Source organism: Galeopterus variegatus, unplaced genomic scaffold, assembly GCF_000696425.1.
Source record: "Galeopterus variegatus unplaced genomic scaffold, G_variegatus-3.0.2 Scaffold8434, whole genome shotgun sequence".
In the NCBI taxonomy this organism is placed as follows: Eukaryota; Metazoa; Chordata; class Mammalia; order Dermoptera; family Cynocephalidae; genus Galeopterus; species Galeopterus variegatus.
The window spans coordinates 10271-30674 of NW_007734545.1; the positions used below are offsets into that span (position 1 = coordinate 10271).

Here is a 20404-nt window from a genome sequence, read left to right on the forward strand (position 1 = left end):
AGGTAATGATTCCTTACTTTGGACTTAGGCAGTTCTCTTTTCCTAAGTGTACTATGACATGCTGTACTTATCCTCGTTTCGTTGATTTCTACCAGTTTCTAAGTTTTATTATAATTCCTTTCAAAGATGAAGAAATTGTAACACTTTGCATATTAAGATCACTTAAAGTATAAAGCTGTACTTTTTATAGAATGAAATACCTGGGCACCAGTTATTTCACTGTCTGTAATTGTCAGAGCGGCCCCTGTGAGAACACACACTCCTGTTCCTTCACATTTTAATATACAGTTTTCTAGAGTCATGTGACCAGATTCCACTACCACGATACCATCAACCGTCCCTTGTTGTATCAAAGACAGATGCATTAGTTTTACATTGTCAGCTCTGGACACAACAAAACTGTCATGAGAAGGTTCAGAAGTAATCATAATTTCCTCTCTCTTTCCAATTCCTGATTCATAGAGACAAAAATACATAATTAAGTCAGTAATCCCCAGCTTTAAAGCCCTTTATTCATTCAATAATACTTGCTGTTACTGTTTTCCTTTCAAATATTTTAAACAAGTTACATACTTATCCCATTGTTAACTAAGTAGATGCTTAACTGTAATGTAATTTTTTGTCCATATTTTGATGCCATGATGGAAAAATGTGGGTTTATAATCAATCTAAATGTACCTTTGGTATTTATTCAACATACTCATTCTGCTATATATTTCCCCAAATCTTACAGTCAGCAGTCACGTACAAAATGTGTAAGATACAAAAAGTACACCATACCCTAACCTGGTTTCAAAACTGTAATTAATTACTATAACTAGAAAAGACTGGCAGAGACTTTTGAATTAACTTAGATTAAGTAATCATACCCCTAATTTTGCTCTATAGTAGTCAAAGCAATTATTGTAACTTAACAACACACCCAAAAATAAGGGGTTGGATTCTCAAAGAAGGCTACAGATTTTTGGAATTACTTATATGATCCTTATTACCCATATAGTTCAGCAAAATACTACTTATTAAAATAATCAAAATATAGTGAACATTTTGCTTGATTTTCCAATAGATAGGTAAAGTTTAAGTCAACTGCTCTTTTCGCTAGACAATGGGAATATCCTTACTTCAAAGTTAAAAGGGTAGAATTAGAGTTACTAAATATGTTAAGATCGTAAAAGAAATTTAGTAAATGCTGCTTTTCTAAGTTAGCAAGTAAATTAGCCCTTTTGAAGAAATGCTGTTAATATAACCTTACACCGGGTTTTCTTACTAAAGTGATATAAAGAACAGTGGAAATAGATAAGAAAAAAGTAGTTTTGGTAAAAATACAGATGGAGCCGATAGAAAATATAAACACATCTTACTTAACAGGTAAAAAGCACATAAGGGATTTTCATGAAATATAAACTCTTCTAATTTCAAATAATTCCATTAAGCATGTTTATAATACAAAATTAGTCCAATATACATTGCTGTAAAAAACTACAAATGCCCTGCTAACCCTTTATAATGATGTCATCAGTCAGTAAAGCAAGATTTGCAGCTTGATATTCTCCTGGAAAAATAACTACTGTATCTCCACTGTAACAACTATCCAAAGCCAAATCCAAATCATCATGCTGTTGGAGAAGTGTGTCTGAAGATAAATCCTTTACCTAAGAAGAAATAAAATAGTGCACCTTCAACAATAAGTTAAACTGAAACATATCATTTTAATCAGTGCTTTTCCCCAAAGCCTTACCTATACAGTATTTGTTCATTAAATGCTTAACGTATCAGTCCATCAATTCAAAAAATGATAAAATGAAATTTTCTTTACAATCACTAATAATTTTATAGTTATTAAATACTAGGTATGAGCCATTTGCCAGAAATCATATTTTGAACTTTACATATTACCTACTAAGCCTCACAACAGTTCTTCGAGATAAGTCATCATTTATCCCTGCTATAAGCCTAAGGAAATTGAAGCTCACGGAGATTAAAAGGGTCACCCAAGGACACAGAATGAGGAGTAATGGAGCCGAGCTTTAGGTCCACATCTGTATGACACCAGATCTCACGCTTTTTCCTATGTACTATTTGTTTTCTTTAACTCAAACTGACCCACAAATTTTGTAAATCAGTAAAATATTATATATTAAAGATTCTGGAGCTAAAAATAAAAAGTATCAAGAATTTGCACTGGGAGTAGAAAAGATGAGACAATTTCATTATCAGTGGCCTGAAGAGTGAAGAGCTTTAGGCATAAATTTGGAAACTAAAAATATATTCTGAAAAAAAAGCCTATTCTTCTGTTATTCCAATGGAAATGGCATTATCATTCATAAATCTTTTTTTTATTATAAAAGTGGTGCTTGTTTGTTATTTAAAAACATAGAAAATGAAAGCAAGTTTAACAAGAAAGAAAGGAAAAATTAACTTGTAAATTTTTACTTAAATAAAACCTTTGTTTACATAGATATTTCCTTCTATTATTTTTCCCACACATATATTCATTTATTCATATACCAATATATCATATCATAAACTGGATATAGTTTTGAATTCTTATTTTTTAATTACATTATATTACATTTCCCCATGTCTTTAAGTATTTTTTCAAAGCCTAATTTTTAATGATTACATAATTATATAGATGTATCAGAATTTATATCATGATTTTCTTACTCTTATTTAGATTGTTTACAATTTTTCAATATTAGGAAAATACTACAAAAAATAAATCCTTATGCATACTTCTAGTTATTTCTTTAGGATAAATTAATAGATAGGGAATTACTGAATCAAAAGGTATAAACATTTTAAGCCTCTTGGATACACATTGCCAAATTGCTTTCCAGAAAAGTTTAATCAATTAAAAATTGGTTTGAGAATGTTCATTTGCTACAAACTCATCAATACAGGGCATTTAAAATTTTTTTAAAAAATTTTCCACTTCGATAAACAAAAAATCTTCACCGTGCCTTGTTTCCATTTACATTCCTTTGATAAGCGAGACTGAACATTTTTTCCAGGTATATGTGAAACTTCTAATCTTTACTAAGTCAGCAAACCAACTGAATATGTCTCAATGTATTATTTGTCTCAAAATATTAAATAAAATGGTAATCCTCAGACAACGCCTACCGCATTTGGCCCCAGGAAGGCCCACTGGACCACAACAGCATTTTCAGGTGTATTCTAGAGGCAGAAGCTAGATCACAGTGAGCAGACACATGAATGTGAAAGAAAAGGAGATAAGTGCAGATAAATATTTCAAGTAGTTTTGCTCTGCAAGGGAAGATATAGAGGTGTGGTATTTAAGGCAGATATTGTTTTGTTATTTAAAATAGAATTGAATATGTCTCATATATTCAAGAATAAAGAGGAGAGGTTAAAAATATAAGAAAGAGGTGAGGTCACAGAAATGGTAAAGAGAGCTCCAAGAATTGCTTCCACTGAAGCAAATGTTAACTTTGCAAACACAGAGTTCAACTCTTTAGAACTCTGGAATCTAATCAAACACAGCAATGAAGGGAGTGCTTAATAAAGAGGCTGCTAAAAGTCAGTAAGAAAGCACTGTGGCATTTTTTTCTCACCTGTCTACCATCCTCCACTTCCTACCTCAGTAGCAGCAGTGGGGACGGCAGCCTGCACTCTTGGTGTGGCTTGCTGGTGCTTGCAGAGGATAAGGTCGGGTGCAACACGGATCTTTTTCTCTAAATACTGTGGTTGTGCATACTGACAGTTCCCTGAAGAACTGACAAAGAAACTGACCTTTGTTTCACTCCCTCAGGCTGAACCAGCTTTGTAGGCAGCATCCGATGAGAACATTTAAAGACATATACTTCCTATAGTCGCCTGGGAAAAGGGATAGAGAAAGAGGCAAGCAAAAAGCCCTCAAAGGAGGAGACTGGGAAGGAATATTCTTGGAGGAATAAGGGCTTGAAAAGACTACTTCCTATACAGGGGAATCTGTAGTGAAATGCACATGCCCAGGGCTGGTCAAATGCTCAGAAGAGATCTGAGGGGACCGTAGGCTTGTACCTGTGGCTGATCTTTGGGCCCTGCACAAGCAGGAGGCAAAAGCCAAAGCAGACTTTTAGGCACCCTGGCTTAGCTTTAGAGTGCCTCAGCTCAGCCAGTCTGAAAAGACTAGGAGAGCTTTTTTTTATTTTTAGCTGCAGGCATTTAGGAAAATCTCTATCAGGTCACTCTGAGATAATATAACAGAGATAATGTGACAGAGACTTAAGTTGCCATGCAAAAAAGGAATACAGCCTTTGCAAAAGTAGTTTTAAAAAGTCATTAAACAAACAAACAAATTTAGTCTCCAACAACCAATACAAACCCTGAGAAGGGTACTATCTGATTTCTACACATTTTAATATCCAAAATGTCCAGTTCTCAATAAAAAATTACAAAAATTTTTTTTTTTTTTTCAAAGATGACCGGTAAGGGGATCTTAACCCTTGGCTTGGTGTTGTCAGCACCACGCTCAGCCAGTGAGTGAACCAGCCATCCCTATTATGGGATCCGAACCTGGGGCCTTGGTGTTATCAGCACTGCACTCTCCCGAGTGAGCCACGGGCCGGCCCAAAAATTACAAGATATTTTTTAAAAAACAGGAAACAGTGACCTATACTATTCAAAGGGAGAAAAAAAAAAAAAAAAAGAAATTGTCAGAAACTATCCCTGAGGAAGCCCAGACAAGACTTTGGACTTACCAGACAAAATGTGAAATCAATGTCCTAAATATGCTCAAAGAGCTAAAGGCAACCATGGACAAAGAACTAGAGGAAACCAAGAGAACAATGTATGAACAAATAGAGAATATAATTAAAGAGATAAAAAGGAAACAAACAGAAATTCTGTAGCTGAAAAATATGGTAGATAAAATGTAGAGGTTCAGCAGCAGATTTTAGCTGGCTAAAGAAAGAATCAGCAATCTTGATAGTAGGATGACATTAGAAATTATCCAGCCTGTGGAGCAGAAAGAAAAGGGCATAAAGGCATGAGCAGAGACAAAGGGACCAGTGGAACACTATCAAGCATACCAGTATACATATGAATATTATGGGAGTCTCAGAAGGAGAGGAAAGAGAAAAAGGGACAGAAAGAATATTTGAAAAAATAATGACTAAAATCTTCCCAAATTTTGTGAAAGGCATAAATCTACATATCCAAGAAGCTCAATGGGCTCCAAGTAGGATAAACACAAATAAATAACACACCAAGGTACATTACAATTAAAGTAAGCCAAAGACAAAGAATCTTATAAGCAGCAAGAGAAAAGCAATTCATTACATATGAGGAAGCCTTAATAATATTAATAGCTGATTTCCCATCAGACACCATGGAAGCCAGAAAGCAGTGAGATGATATAAAGTGCTGGGGGGAAAAACTGTCAACCAAGAATTAGAAATCCAGCAAAACAATCCTTTAAAAATGAAAAAGAAACAGACATTCCCAGATAAGCATTTCTTGTAAGGGAGTCCTTCATACTGAAATGAAATGAATAATAGACAGTAACTCAAAGCCATATAAAGAAATAAAGAATTCTGATAAAGGTATCTACATGGGTGAATATAAAGACAGTATTATTGTATTCTTGGTTTGTAACTCCTCTTTTAGTTTACTGTATGATTTAAAAGAACAATGCATAAAACAATAATTATAAATACATGTTAATGGGCAGACAATGTATAAAGATGTAATTTGTGACAATAACAACATAAAGGGGAGACAGAGCTGTGCAGGAGCAGAGTTTTTATATGCTATTGAAGCTAAGTTGGTATCAATTCAAACTAGATTATTATAAATTTAGAATGTGAATTATAATCCCCTTGCTAACCAACAAGAATATAACTAAATAATATACACAAAAGGAAATAAGGAACAAATCAAAATGGTACACCAGGAAAAAAAATCACAAAAGAAGACAGTATTGAAGGAGTTGAATAACAAAAAAATGATATTGTAGAAAACAAATAGCAAAATGGCAGAAGTACTTCCCCTTATCAGTAATCAGTCTAAATGTAAATGGATCAATATCACCAATTAAAAAATAGAGACTGATAGAAAGGATAAAGAGAAAAAATTTAGCTATATGATGTTACAAGAGATTCATTTTAGATCCAAACACACATATAGGTTAATAGTGAAATGATAGAAAAAGATATTCCACACAAATGGTAATCAAAAGAGAGCTGAGATGCCTATATTAATATTAGACAAAATAAACTTTAATCAAAAATTGTTGTTAGAGACAAAGAAGGACATAATAGATTGACAAAAGAATTAATTCATCAAGAAGACAGTCCCAAAATATATGAAGTAAACATTGACAGAATTGAAGAGAGAAGTAGACAATCCACAATAATAGTTGAAGACTTCTATACCACACTTTCAATAATAACTACAACATCTAGATCAATTAGAAAACAGAAAACTATAATCAAGCTAGACTTAACACACACGTAGACTCTCACACCCAACACAAAAGAATACACATTTTTCTGAAATGCACATGGAACATACCACAGGATACACCATATGTTGGGTCACAAAACAAGTCTCAATACATAGATCATCTCTGACCATGGTTAAAATAAAGTAGAAATCAGTAACAACAAGAAGACTGGAAAATTCAGGAATATGTAGAAATTAAACAACATACTCTTAAACAACCAATTAATCAAAGATGGAAACACTAGGAAAATTAGAAAATACTTTGAGATGAATGAAAATAAAGACACAACAAATCAAAACTTATGGGATGCAGCAGAAGCAGAGCTGAGTGGAAAATTTATAGCGGTAAATACATTAAAAAAGAAAGATCTCAAATCAACAACCCAACTTTACATCTTAAGGATTGGAAAAAGAAGAGCAAACTAAACCCAAAGCCAGCAAAAGAAAGGAAATAATAAAGATTACAGAAGACATCAATAAAACAGAGAATAGAAAAACAATAGAACTAATGAAATCAAAAGTTGCTTCTTTGAAAAGATCAACAAAATTTACAAAACAAGCTAAACTAAAAAAAGAAGGTACAAATAACTAAAATCAGAAATAAAAGTATGGACATTACTACTGACTTTAAAGAAATAAAAAAGATTGTGAGAGTATACTATGAACAATTGTACACCAACAAATACACTGATCTCACACCAATAAGGATTAGGTATACAAATTCCTAAAAACAAGCAAATTACTACAATGGATTCAAGAAGAAATAGAAAATCTGAACAGGCAAATAACAAGTGCCACTAAAGTGGTTTTCTTAAAACTCAAATTGGATTATGTTTGGTCCTTTGTCTTTTGTCTTTTTTCCGTGTCCGGCAACGGATCGCAACCCTCAGTGTTGCCCCCGTACCGGACCGGGGACCGGCAACGGGATCGCAAGCCTCGGTGCTGCTCCCGCGCCTCGCTCAGCCAGTGAGCGGGAACCGGTCTATACGTGGGATCCGAACCCTCGGACGGGAGCGCCGCCGCGCTTCCCAAGCGGCGCACCATCCAGTGCGCCACTGGGCCGGCCCAAGAGAGAGAGAACACTTTCTAACTCATTCTGTGAGGCCAGCATTCTCTGATAATAAAGCTAGACAAAGACACTGGAAGAAAACTATAGACTAATATTTCTTATGACTACCTAATGCAAAAATCTTAATGCAAAAGTCCTCAATAAATTTTAGCAAACCAAACCTAACAGCACATCAAACTTGTACTAACTTGTTATATCTGAACAGGATCCAGTTTAAGGCACTAGGAAGGATACGTGTCCCTATCAGAGTAATATGACTGGAAGGAAATTAGTTAAATTCTTTGTACTGGGTATATTTTCAGACATGGTTATCACCTTTTGTAGCACTAGAGGGAAAATCTGACAATAATGGCTTCATTATTTGGACATGAATAGCGTAATAGAAATCACAATAGCAATTGATATGTATGTAAGTGCTAGGCATTTTGCTAAAAGATTTATATAAATTATTTTACTTAAGCCTAACACCCTATGGAATAGACTTCATTACTCTTTTTCAGATGAGGAAATAAGAGAAACCATGTAATTTATTTAATCTCATACAAATCTTAAGAAGCAAAACTGTGAATCAAACCCAGGTTTCCAAGTCTATGTTCTCCACCACCATACTATACTGCCTCTAGACTGAAAGAAGGAGCAGCAGAGAGGCCTGTGATCAACAGTGGAGATACCACTGTTTCTCTAAATCTGGGAGAATTACTAATGTTTAACTTTAGTTCAGGAACTGGAACAAGTGGTCAACTCTTAATTGAGCATTTATTATGTTCTGGGCATTTGTATTAGTTTGTTTCCATTGCTTACAACAAAATACTTGGAACTGGGTGATTTATAAAGAAAACGAAATTTATTGCTTACAGTTTCTGAGGCTGGGAAGTCCAAAGTCCATCTGGTGGTGGCGACAGTGACCCAGGGGTCTCACATTACAATGTGGTGGAAGCACAGAGAGCAGACAGAGCAGAAGTCAGACTCTCTTCTTTGAAAGCCCTCAGAACCATTACCCTGACCACCATTTTTAATCCATTCACTACACTATGGTCCTACAATCCAATCACCTCTTCAAGGCTCCACCTTTCACTTACCATAATAGGCTTTCATTTACCATAACAGTCACAGTGGGGACCAAGTTTCTAACACGTAAAACCTGGGAGACACAATTCAAGCTTCAGTGAGTTTGGGGGGGACATAATTCAATCCACTACAGGTATAAATTTAAAAGTATGTGTGCATTCCTATCATTTACACACACCTAAACATTCAATACCCATTCTTACGTCACACCCAAACCCAATCTTCAGAGGTAATGCTACATGACATTTTCCTTCATTTCTTTACTCTAACCATCATTAAATGTGATTCATTCCTTCTTTTATATTCTCCTTAAATCCATTTTTACGTTTTACTGAGTCCATTCTAATTCAAGACTTCACCTTCTAATTAATCTCTGACTCTTTTTCCCCAACAACCCATCCTATGAATGTATCAAGATTCTTAATTGCCAAATCCAGAATGATTCCACGTGTTTTAAAGTCATTTATTGCAGCAGAGTACTAGGTTATACCAGCCCCAGGATATGGGCTGAATCACACTGGTCTGGGAAGGGAGCAGCTACTGTCATCATCACTAGAGCCACCCCAGCTCTGCGATGACCAGGAAGCTGCCTCTGAAATCACGAACACCACACTACAAGCCTTGCCTGTTTTTTTCACATTTCACACGCAAACCCAAGTCTTCTTAAGGAATCTCACTCAAACCAGCAGAACTTAAGTCACGTGTCTGCACCCTAACAGCAAGAGCAGCTGGGTTATACAGTCTGGTGGGTTCTTATGTTTTCGTTTTGTATTCTCTTTCAGGGAGCCAGGATTCACAATGTACAGAACAATCCAAATTGTGAAGAGGATGTTCAAAAGATACTCGGTAGCCACAAAGTAACAAGTCTACAGCAGTGAGAAGAAACTCATCTTCCTAAATTATCATTTTAACCATAGCCTCCTACCAAACAAAAAGCAAGTACAATGGACATGGAGATGTGCCACCCAGATGCCACTTCAAGGACCTTAGCTAAGGTAGACAGCCTCCAGCAGTCAGCTCCTTCAGGGTTTGCCTCAGCTACAGATAGCCACCAGCCCAAAACATGCCCTCCCAGGGGCAGTTCCATCCCCTGACTGATGAAGACAGGCATGTAAAAGCCTGACCGTTCCAGCCCAACGTTGGACAGCTCTGTTGGGCCATAAACACTCCAAAGCTCCCCGTGGTGTTGATCAAAGCTTTGCAGGCCTATATTGCAACCTGACTTCTTCCTTTGCCCAATCCTGCTCCTGCCCCCTCCCTTCCACAGGTGTTAATCCTTAAAAAATACCCTGTACACCAAACTCGATCTCAGCATCTACTTCTAATGAACCCAAACTGTGCTGGCAAACAACCTCCAAGAGCTTCCAATTATGGTTACAAGGAAGGTTTTATTCTCTCACCACGGTCTCCTCATTTTAGTCTTAGATCTGCAAATAAAATATTAAATGCTCACTATCAGTAATTTTGCTGAAGTGTACCCAGTCATTTCTTGGTTGAATAAAACTTATCTTCTAACAGAGTCTTCAACAAAGGCTCAATAGGACAGAATTCTCCAAGTTTGTGTGAAAAGTGCAGGGTGCTGTAATTGTATATAGCTGTCTAATGTGTTCTGAGAGGTTTAGAAAGCCTTTTTCTGTGGAAATAATATTTAAATTCAGACCTGAAGAGCAGTGGCTCAGCAGGTGGAAGAAACAATATGGCTTACACAAGGATGTGGGGTTAAAGTAAGGGAGAAAAGTGAGTGTATGAAGGTGATGAAGGCTAGGAGGAAAAAAACTCCCAGAAAACTGTAATTAGCAACGGGTAGATGGTTGTGCCATTTACTGAAACAGAGAACTATAGAACATAAGCAAGTCAATGAATATGATCATGAATTTAATTGCAGACATCTGAGTTGAAGTACTTGCGAGACAATCAAGTGGTGATGAGCAATAGGCAGTCGGCCATGTAGGTTTGGGGCTTAGAACAAAAAGTCTGGGCTGTGGTTGTACATTTTGGATTACAAGTATATATAAATGAAGTTATGGCAGAAGATTAATCACTTAGAGATAACATAGAGCAGTAAAAAGACAAGTACCAAGATTTTAGAGGGTATGAGGAAAAAAAGCACCTAGAGAGGATAAAAACCAGTATAGTAAAAAACAAAGGAAGAGAATATTTCAAGGAGAGAGCTGTTAAATGCTACTGAGAGGTCCAGTGAAATAGAAATATTTACTCCTTGGCTTAGAACACTTTTTGCTCTTGGGCTGGCTAAATTTATATTCATCCTTCAGGTTTGGGCTGAGTTATTTCTTCTAGCTAGCATTGCCAGGATTCCTAATTCTGTCTTATATCGCCATTTTATGTGCTCCTTATACATACCCTTATCATAGCATTTATTATTTTGTGCTTTGATTGTAATTGTCTGCTTACTTGTTCACATCTCCAAAATTGGCTGAATGTATGAAGAAGCAAGACCGTGGGTATCGTTCAATGCTGTATCTCCCCTGAATGCAATCTTTTTTTACATCTGTGTCTCAGCCTCACAATAGCAATGAGCATAGTACCGGGCAACAAGCTTACTACTCAGTAAATTGTAGTCAACGTTAATTTATTTAGTACCTATTATATGCCAATTGCTGAGCTGGATGTAATGGGGAAAATAAGCCATTAATGAATCAGACAAGAACTTCTTTTCTGAATATGTGCAGCTAAAACTTAAATGAACAAATAAGAATAAAGTATATTTACCATTTCAGTAGTCATCACTTTTGCTACAATATGTGTTATAGTCTTTCCAAAGTCTCTTTTTCCTTTCCTACGCCTCAGAATTCTTGGAAAGAAAGGTCCATGAACTCTATAGTTAAAAATATTTATTTCTGATTAAATCAACATGAAAAATACTCTATTTCTACCCAGTAAATAAAAACTTGGTACAAAGCATCTTTAAGAAATGTTTCATTAATTATAAGCTCCTTGAGAGTAATGAGCAACTTGAGAGTGATGTAATGATTAAGATCTTTTTACCTTTAAACTCTAAAATCTTGTTATTGTAATGGATTGTACCTGCAAATCTTTACGCAACCTACTACAACCATTGCCTCAGCCACCTCACCCTTCCTGTAGAAAATTTTCCTGATTATACTTTCATAATCCACTGAGTTGTAGACTCACACAAAACAGAGATGGTTATGTCTGTGATACTGAGGCATAAAAATGTTTTGGGACATACCTAATTTTTGATACCTTGTTCAATTCACAGATTGTTTTGTTTAAAAGGATATGGTTTCCATAGAATAGTTGGCTGTTAGCCTCGCAGCAGAACTATTATGGCTTCTCTTAGTTGTTTTCGTATTGTTTGCTGCTCAGCATTTCTAATTAATTCCACTCTTTCTCTTCTTTCTGCTTTTCTTTATATTTCCTGTTTCCCATTTCTTAATCATTTAAGTGTCTCCAAAGCAAAGCCAAAGAAAAAATTTCACTATAACTATTGTCTTTCATTATTACTATCAGCCAAAAGGGACAACAATCCTTTGCCAGTAGATAAAGATTTACCAACAATCTCCTTAGGTATCATTTTTTGGGTTCTCTACAGTTTGATTATTGCTTGATGCTAAGGGGGTGCAGCTTTAAGTGCCAGTATTTTTGAGCTTATATCTCAGTTATCAAATATTTTAGTAAAGCATAACATTTCACGAAATTGTTTCTAAGAATTTTCCGTGCAAATTATTAAAATTTGAATTTCAACATATTAGCAGTGTCTCCCAAAGTTTTCTCAGACATTTAAAAATCAAGCCACTCAGCATTTTTATACCCATTTAAGCAAGTAGTTTTGATCTTGAGAGATAAAGAACTGCTCATGCATTTTTTCATCATGTACCAAATTACTAGCTGCTCCAAGAGTAAAGCATCCTAAATATTGAGGAAACCATAGTAATAAATCGAAGGTATATAAGTGAGTTTTTTTAAATTGAATTTATTAAGGTATAATTTACATCAAATATACTCATTTTAAGTTAACTGTTCTATGAGATTTCACAAAGGTTTATACCCATTTAACTCAAAACCACAATAATCAAGATATAGAACATTTCCATCATACTGATAAGTTTCTTTATGCATCATTGCAGCCATCCTTTACACACACTCCCAGGTAAACACTGATCTGCTTTCTGTCATTATAGATTTCCCTTTCTTGAAATTTTTTAAAATAGATTTTATTTTTTAGAGCAGTTTTAGATTCACAGTAATATTGAGCAAAAGTTACATAGAATTCCCATACACCCGTTGTTCCTATACACACGCAACCTTCCCCACTATTGACCCCCGGTACCAGAGTGGTACATTTGTTACAATTGGTGAACCTACCCTGACACATCATTATCACCCAAAGTCCTTAGTTCACATTAGGGTTGACTCTTGGTGCAGTCCATTCTCGGGGGTTAGACAAATATATAATGACATGTAGCCACCATTATAGTATCACACAGAGTAGTTTCACTGCCCTTAAAATCCTCTATGATCCAACTATTCATCCCTCCCTCTCCCCTAATCCTCGGCAACCACCGATCTTTTCACTGCTTTCATAGTTTTGTCTTTTCCAGAATATCATATAATTGGAGCCATACAGTATATGTAGCCTTTTCAGATTAAATTTGTTCATTTAGTAATATGCATTTAAGTTTCTTTCATGTCTTTTCATGGCTTGCTAGGTCTTTTTTTTTTTTTACACTGATCTGCTTTCTGTCATTATAGATTTCCCCTTCTTGAAAGTTTTAAAAATAGATTTTATTTTTTAGAGCAGTTTTAGATTCACAGTAATATTGAGCAAAAGTTACATAGAATTCCCATACACCCGTTGTTCCTATACACACGCAACCTTCCCCACTATTGACCCCCGGTACCAGAGTGGTACATTTGTTACAATTGGTGAACCTACCCTGACACATCACTATCACCCAAAGTCCTTAGTTCACATTAGGGTTGACTCTTGGTGCAGTCCATTCTCGGGGGTTAGACAAATATATAATGACATGTAGCCACCATTATAGTATCACACAGAGTAGTTTCACTGCCCTTAAAATCCTCTATGATCCAACTATTCATCCCTCCCTCTCCCCTAATCCTCGGCAACCACCGATCTTTTCACTGCTTTCATAGTTTTGTCTTTTCCAGAATATCATATAATTGGAGCCTTAAATACAGTATATGTAGCCTTTTCAGATTAAATTTGTTCATTTAGTAATATGCATTTAAGTTTCTTTCATGTCTTTTCATGGCTTGCTAGGTCTTTTTTTTTTTTAGTGCTGAATAACATTTCATTGTCTGGACATACCAGTTTATTTACACATTCACCTACTGAGGGACATCTTGGTTGATTCCAAGTTTTGGCAATTATGAATAAAGCTGTTATAAACATCAGTGTGCAGGGGTTTTGTATGGACACAAGTTTTCAATTCATGTGGGTAAATACCAAGGAATTTGATTGCTGGATCATATGGTAAGTGTATGCTTAGTTTTGTAAGAAACTTCCAACCTGTCTTCCAAAGTGACTGTACCCTTTTGCATTTTCACCAGCAATGAATGAGAGTTCCTGTTGTTCCACACCTTTCTTGGAATTTCTAAATGGAATTTTAAAGTGGAATAATGGGACTTGTCTACCAGCCAGCTACCAAAAAGAAATAAACAAATAAATAAAGTGGAATAATATACTATACACTCTTGGGACTGGCTTTTTTCACTCAGCCTATTTTTGAGATCCATCCACGTTACCGTGTGTATTAGCAATTTGTTTCTTTATATTGCCAAGTAGCATTTCATTATAGGATTTTTAATATACAAGATCATGTCATCTGTGTAGAGATAATCTTACTTTTTCCTTTCCAATCTGGAGGCCTTTTCTTTCTCTCGCCTAACTGCTCTAGCTAGAACCTCCAGTACAATTTGAATATAAATGGCAAGAGGGAACATTCTTGTCTTCTTCCTGATTGTAGGGGGAAAACATCCATTCTTCCACCACAAAGTGTGAAGTTGTGGGTTTTTCATAGATGACATTAAACAGGTTGAGGAAAATCCCTTATATAACAAGTGTTTTAAAGTTTTTATTATGAAAGGGTATTGAATTGTCAAATGCTTCTACTGTGTCTATTGAGATGATCACATGACTTTAAAAATTCTATTAATATCATATTATATTGATTTTCATTTTTGCATTTTAACTTATCAATATGCACTATAGTTGATTTTCATGTCCCTTTACCAATTCCTTTTCCCCCACTCCCTCTCCCCTTTCCCCATCACCCCATCAACATCATATCTGTTCACTTATCTTAACAAATTCAAGGAATTATTCTGATTGTTATGTCTTCCCCCTCCCCACCTTGTTTGTATACTTATTTATTTATTTCTATTAGCTCCCACATATAAGTGAGAACATGTGGTATTTCTCTTTCTGTGCCTGGCTTAAAATCACTCAATATAATTTTCTCTGAGTCCATCCATGTTGCTGCAAATGGTAGTATTTCATTCTTTTTTTTACAGCAGAGTAATATTCTATTGTGTAGATATACCACATTTTCCTTATTCACTCATCAATGGGCATTTAAGCTGGTTCCAACTTTTGGCTATTGTAAATAGCACTGCAATAAACATGGGAGTACAGGTATCTCTTCGATATGATGAAAACAACTTTGCATTCCTGGGATAAATCCCACTTGGTCATAGTGTCTTGTCCTTTTTTATGTTACCAGACTCAGTTTGTTAGTATTTTGTTGAGAATTTTGCATCTAAATTCATTTATTATAGTTTTCTTGTGATGTCCTTGGTTTTGGTATCAGAGTAATATCAGACTCGTAGAATGAGTTGGGAAAGTGTTTCCTTCTATTTTTTGGAAGAGTTTTTGAAGAACTAGTGTTAATTCTTCCTTAAACTTTCATTAGAATTTATCAGAGAAGACATCTGGTTCTTGGCTTTTCTTTGTGGGTAGTTTTCCATTTGCTAATTCAATGAACTTACTTGTTATAGATCCGTTCAGAATTTATATTCTGCTTGAATTGGTTTTGGTAGATTTTATCTTTCTAGGCATTTGCCTCTTTAATCTGGGTTACCTAATGTGTTGGCATGAATTGTTCATAGTATTCCTTTATGATCCTTTTTAGGACTGTGCAGGTTTTTATGTGAATATAAGTTTTCAGGTTAGGTAAATACCAACTAGGAGTGAAATTGCTGGGTGCTATGGCTAAATTATGTTTAGCTTTATAAGAAACTGCCAAACAGTCGTTCAAAGAGGTGGTACCCATTTTGCATTTCAACCAACAATGAATGAGAGTTCCTGTTGCTCCATATCCTCACCAGAACTGGTCTTATCAGTTTTTTGGATATCAGCCATTCTAATAAGTATGTAGTGGTATCTCAATGTTTTAATTTGCAATTCCCTAATGAAAAATGGTTGAACGTCTTTTTAAATGCATATTTGCTACCCATGTATCTCCCTTTGGTGAAATGTCTGTTCAAGTCTTTTGCCCATTTGTAATTGTGTTGTCTTCTTATGCTTGAGTTTCAAGAGACCTTTATATATTTCAGATATAAGACTTTTATATGATATGTGTCTTGCAAGTATTTTCTCCCAATCCGTGGCTTGTCTTTTCATTCTGGTAAGTGTCTTTTGCAGAGCAGGTCTAATTTCAATAAAGTTCAACTTATTTTTTCTCTCATGGATCACACATTTGTGGTTGTATCTAAAACTCATTGCCAAACCCAAGGTCACCTAGGTTTCCTCTTATATTTTATTCCACAAGTCTTAAAGTTTTCAGTTTTATGTTTAGGTCTATGGACCACTTCAAGTTAATTTTTGTGAAAGGTCTACATTCATGCTTTTTAATATGGATGTTCAGTTATTCCAGCACTATTTGCTGAAAAGAATATAATTTCTCCATTGAATTTCCTTTGTGCCTTTGTCAAAGATCGTCAACTATTTGTGTGGATCTATTTATGGACTCTCTATTCTGGACTATATATGAACTTTCTATTCTGTTCCATTGATCTATGTATCTATTCTTTACCAAGACCACACTCTCTTGATTACTATGGCTTTACAGAAAGGCTTAAAATTGGGTAGTAGTATGAGTCCTCCCTCTTTGTTGGCTATTCTAGGTTTTTTGACTTTCCATATGAATTTTAGAAACAGTTTGTCAATATCTACAAAATAGTTTGCTAGGATTTTCACTGGGGTTGCACTGAACCTATAGATCAATTTGGGCCAAACTGACATCTTAAAAATACTGTCTTCTAATCCTTGAATGTGGACTATCTCTCCATTTATTGCCACTGGAGTGTTGTAGTTTTCTGTGTGTGTGTGTATATATATATATATATATATACACACACACACACACACACACATAAATATATATTCTGCATATATATATATGGTGTATGTGTTTGTGTGTGTGTATATATATACATATTGTGTGTGTGTGTGTGTGTGTGTGTGATATATACACACACACACACACACACACATAAATATATATTCTGCATATATATATATGGTGTGTTTGTGTGTGTGTGTGTATATATATACATATTATGTGTGTGTGTGTGTGTGTATATATATATATATATATATATATTGTGTGTACACCATAAATATTTTTTAGATATATACCTATTTCATTTTTGGTTCTATTATAAATAATTTTTAAAATTTCAAATAAATTGTTCATTGCTTGTATATAAGGAAGCAATTGACTGATGAATATTAACCTTGCATCCTGTGAGCTTGCTATACTCATTTATTAGTTCCAGGAATTTTAATTTGTTTTTGATTCTATGGGATTTTCTACATAGACAATCATGTCATCTATAAACAAAGATCATTTTATTTCATCCTTCCCAATCTGTATATCTTTTATTTATTTTTCTTGTCTGATTACACTATCTAGGACTTCTAATATGATGTTGAATAGGAGTAGTAACAGAAGATATCCTTGTCTTATTCCAGATTTTAGAGAGAAAGTGTTTGGTTTTTATAGCTATTCTCTTTCAAGCTGAGAAAGCTCTTCTCCATTTCTATTATGCTGAGAATGGGTGTTGGAGTTTGTCAAATATTTTTTCTGCCGTAGTTAATATAATCACACAATTTTTCTTCATTAGCCTGTTGATGTAGTGGATCACAATGATTTATTTTCAAAGGTTGAATTGAACTTGCATACTTGCAATAAATCCCACTTGGTCATGATGTACAATTCTTTTTACAATTTGTTGGATTCAATTTGCTAATATATTTCATTGAGCATTTTTGCATCTATGTTCATGTTCATTTTTGTGTTTATGTTCAATATCACAAGAGAGCTATTGGTCTGCAGTTTTCCTTTCTTGAAATGTCTTTATCTGGTTTTGATTTTGATTTTAAAGTAATGCTGGCCTTGTAGAATCAGTTAGAAAGTGGTCCCTCTTCTTCCGATTTCATGGAGAATTGGTAGAATTCTTAAGGAAGATTGGAATCTTCTTTAAATGTTTGGTTGAATTCCCCAGTAAAAGTATTGAGGCCTGGTACATTTTTTTCTAGAAGGTAATTATTGACTCAATATCTTTGATAGACATAGACCTATTCAGGTTTTCTATTTCCCCTTTTATGAAGTTTTTGTAGTTTCTGTCTTTCAAGAAATTGATCCAATTTGAGTTATCAAATATGTTGATATAAAGTTGTTCATTAATATTCCCTAATTATCCTTTTAATTTCCATGGAATCAGTAGTGATGGGTCTTCTTTCATTTTAATTGTTAATTCGTGTTGTTTATTTGTGTTTTCTTTTTTCTTGGTTAGTCTGTCTAGAGGTTTATCTATTTTATTGATCTTTTCAAAGAACCATCTTTAGTTTATCAATTTTTCTCTTTTGTTTTCCTATTTTCAATTTCATTGATCTCTGTTCTAATTTTTATTATTTCTTTTCTTCTGCTTGCTTTAGGGTTAAATTGTTCTTCTTTCTCTACTTTCTTAAAGTGGAAGCTTAGGTTATCAGATCTTTCTTTTTTAATATATGCATTTAATACTATTAATTTCCCTCTAAGCACTGTTTTTGCAGAATTCCACAAATTTTGATGTTTTTAGTTCAAATTAAAGTTATTTTTCTTGAGATGACTTCTTTGACATATGTGTTATTTAGAAGTGTTGTTTAATATCCAAATATTTGGGAATTTTTCAGCTATTTTTCAGTTACTGATTTCTAGTTTAGTTCCATTATCATCCAAGGATATACATTCCATTCTTTTAAATTTGTCAAGACATGTTTTATGACCTAGAATATGGTCTCTCTTGGTGAATGTTCCACGTGAGCTTGAGAAGAATGTGTATCCTGCTGTTCAATGGAGTACTCCATAAAACTCAATGAGATCAAGTTGACTGACAGTATTGTTCAGTTCAACTATATCCTTACTGAGTTTATGCCTGCTTGGCCTATCAATTATGGAAAAAAGGGTGGAAGTCTCCAACTACAACAGTGGGTTTGTCTATTTCTCCTTGCATTTCTATCAGGCCTTGATGATATTTTAATATTACATTTTTTTTTTTCCTTTTTGTCTTTTTTCGTGTCCAGCAATGGATCGCAACCCTCAGTGTCGCGCCCGTACCGGACCGGGACCGGCAACGGGATCGCAACCCTCGGTGCTGCGCCCGCACCTCGCTCAGCCGGTGAGCGGCCGGTCTGTACGTGGGATCCAAACCCTCGGCAGGAGCGCCGTCGTGCTCCCAAGCGGCACACTGTAGCAGTGCGCCACCGGGCCGGCCCTAATATTACATATTTTAATGCTCTGTTGTTGAAAGTATACAGGTTAAGGATTATGTCTTCTTAGAGAACTGAACCCTTTATCATTATGCAATGTCCTTATTTACCCCTTATAATTTTCCTGGTTCTGAAAGTCTGTTTCATCTGAAATTAATATAGCTACTGCAGCTTTTTAGCAGTCACCATTAGAATTGAGTATCTTTCTCCATCCCTTTACTTTTAATCTACCCAAGCCTTTATATTTAAAGTGGGTTTCTTGTAGATCACATATAGTTGGGTCTTGTTTTTCTGTTTTGTTTTGGTATGAAAAGATGAAAATTTAAGGAATCAAAGTGGTTAATACTCAGGATACACAATGTGTTAGGCACAATTTCAAGCCACTTATGTGTATAAATTTAATAACAACAATTTTAATGTATAATTCAACGATTCATGAAAATACAAAACTGACATCTTTACAGTCATATTAAGTAACATTAACATCATCATAAAATTGAACTGTTCTGGCATAAAACAAATAAATGAACATAAAGAATGTTAAGTAACTTTATCAGAACGTTTGACTAATTAATCAGGTAGACAAATGAACAGCATTTTTTAGCAGTAAACAGAGGATAAAAATGATTCTCAAACACCAAAGAAAATTATTGAAAATTCCAAAGTTTTAGGCTTGAAAATGTATTATTAACTTCATGTATGCAAAATCCTACAGGTAATATTTCTTAAGTACTATGAAATGACTACAGTAACCATTATTTAAAGTATAACCAATAAGTAATATCTAACTATATGCAAATTTTCTAAGATAACTTTTTAAAAATCCACTTATATACCTGTCTTTTTTGTATTTAGACCACTCACACTTAAAGTGATTACTGATAAAATTGAATTAACATTTACCGTACTTGTAATTGTTTTCTATTTGTTGCACTTGTTCTTTTTTTCCCTCCTTTTCTTCCCCTTCTAGTTTCTTTTTTTTTCTTTTTTGCCTCCTCTCTTTTCAATTCAGCATTTTATATTATTCTACTTTATCAATTCTCTTAACATATCAATTA

The 20404-nt window shown here is 34.7% G+C and overlaps 1 protein-coding gene across 1 annotated transcript in view; it reads right to left on the bottom strand.

Annotated features, from left to right (window-relative positions):
• Positions 1-20404, bottom strand: part of SHCBP1L (SHC SH2-domain binding protein 1-like) — a 41773-nt gene that overhangs the window by 3242 nt on the left and 18127 nt on the right. The window contains exons 6-8 of the mRNA XM_008592886.1: positions 11318-11423; positions 1499-1652; positions 201-451 (exon numbers count right to left, since the gene is read on the bottom strand). Coding sequence (XP_008591108.1) covers positions 201-451; positions 1499-1652; positions 11318-11423 — 511 coding nt within the window. The remainder of the gene's footprint in view (positions 1-200; positions 452-1498; positions 1653-11317; positions 11424-20404) is intronic.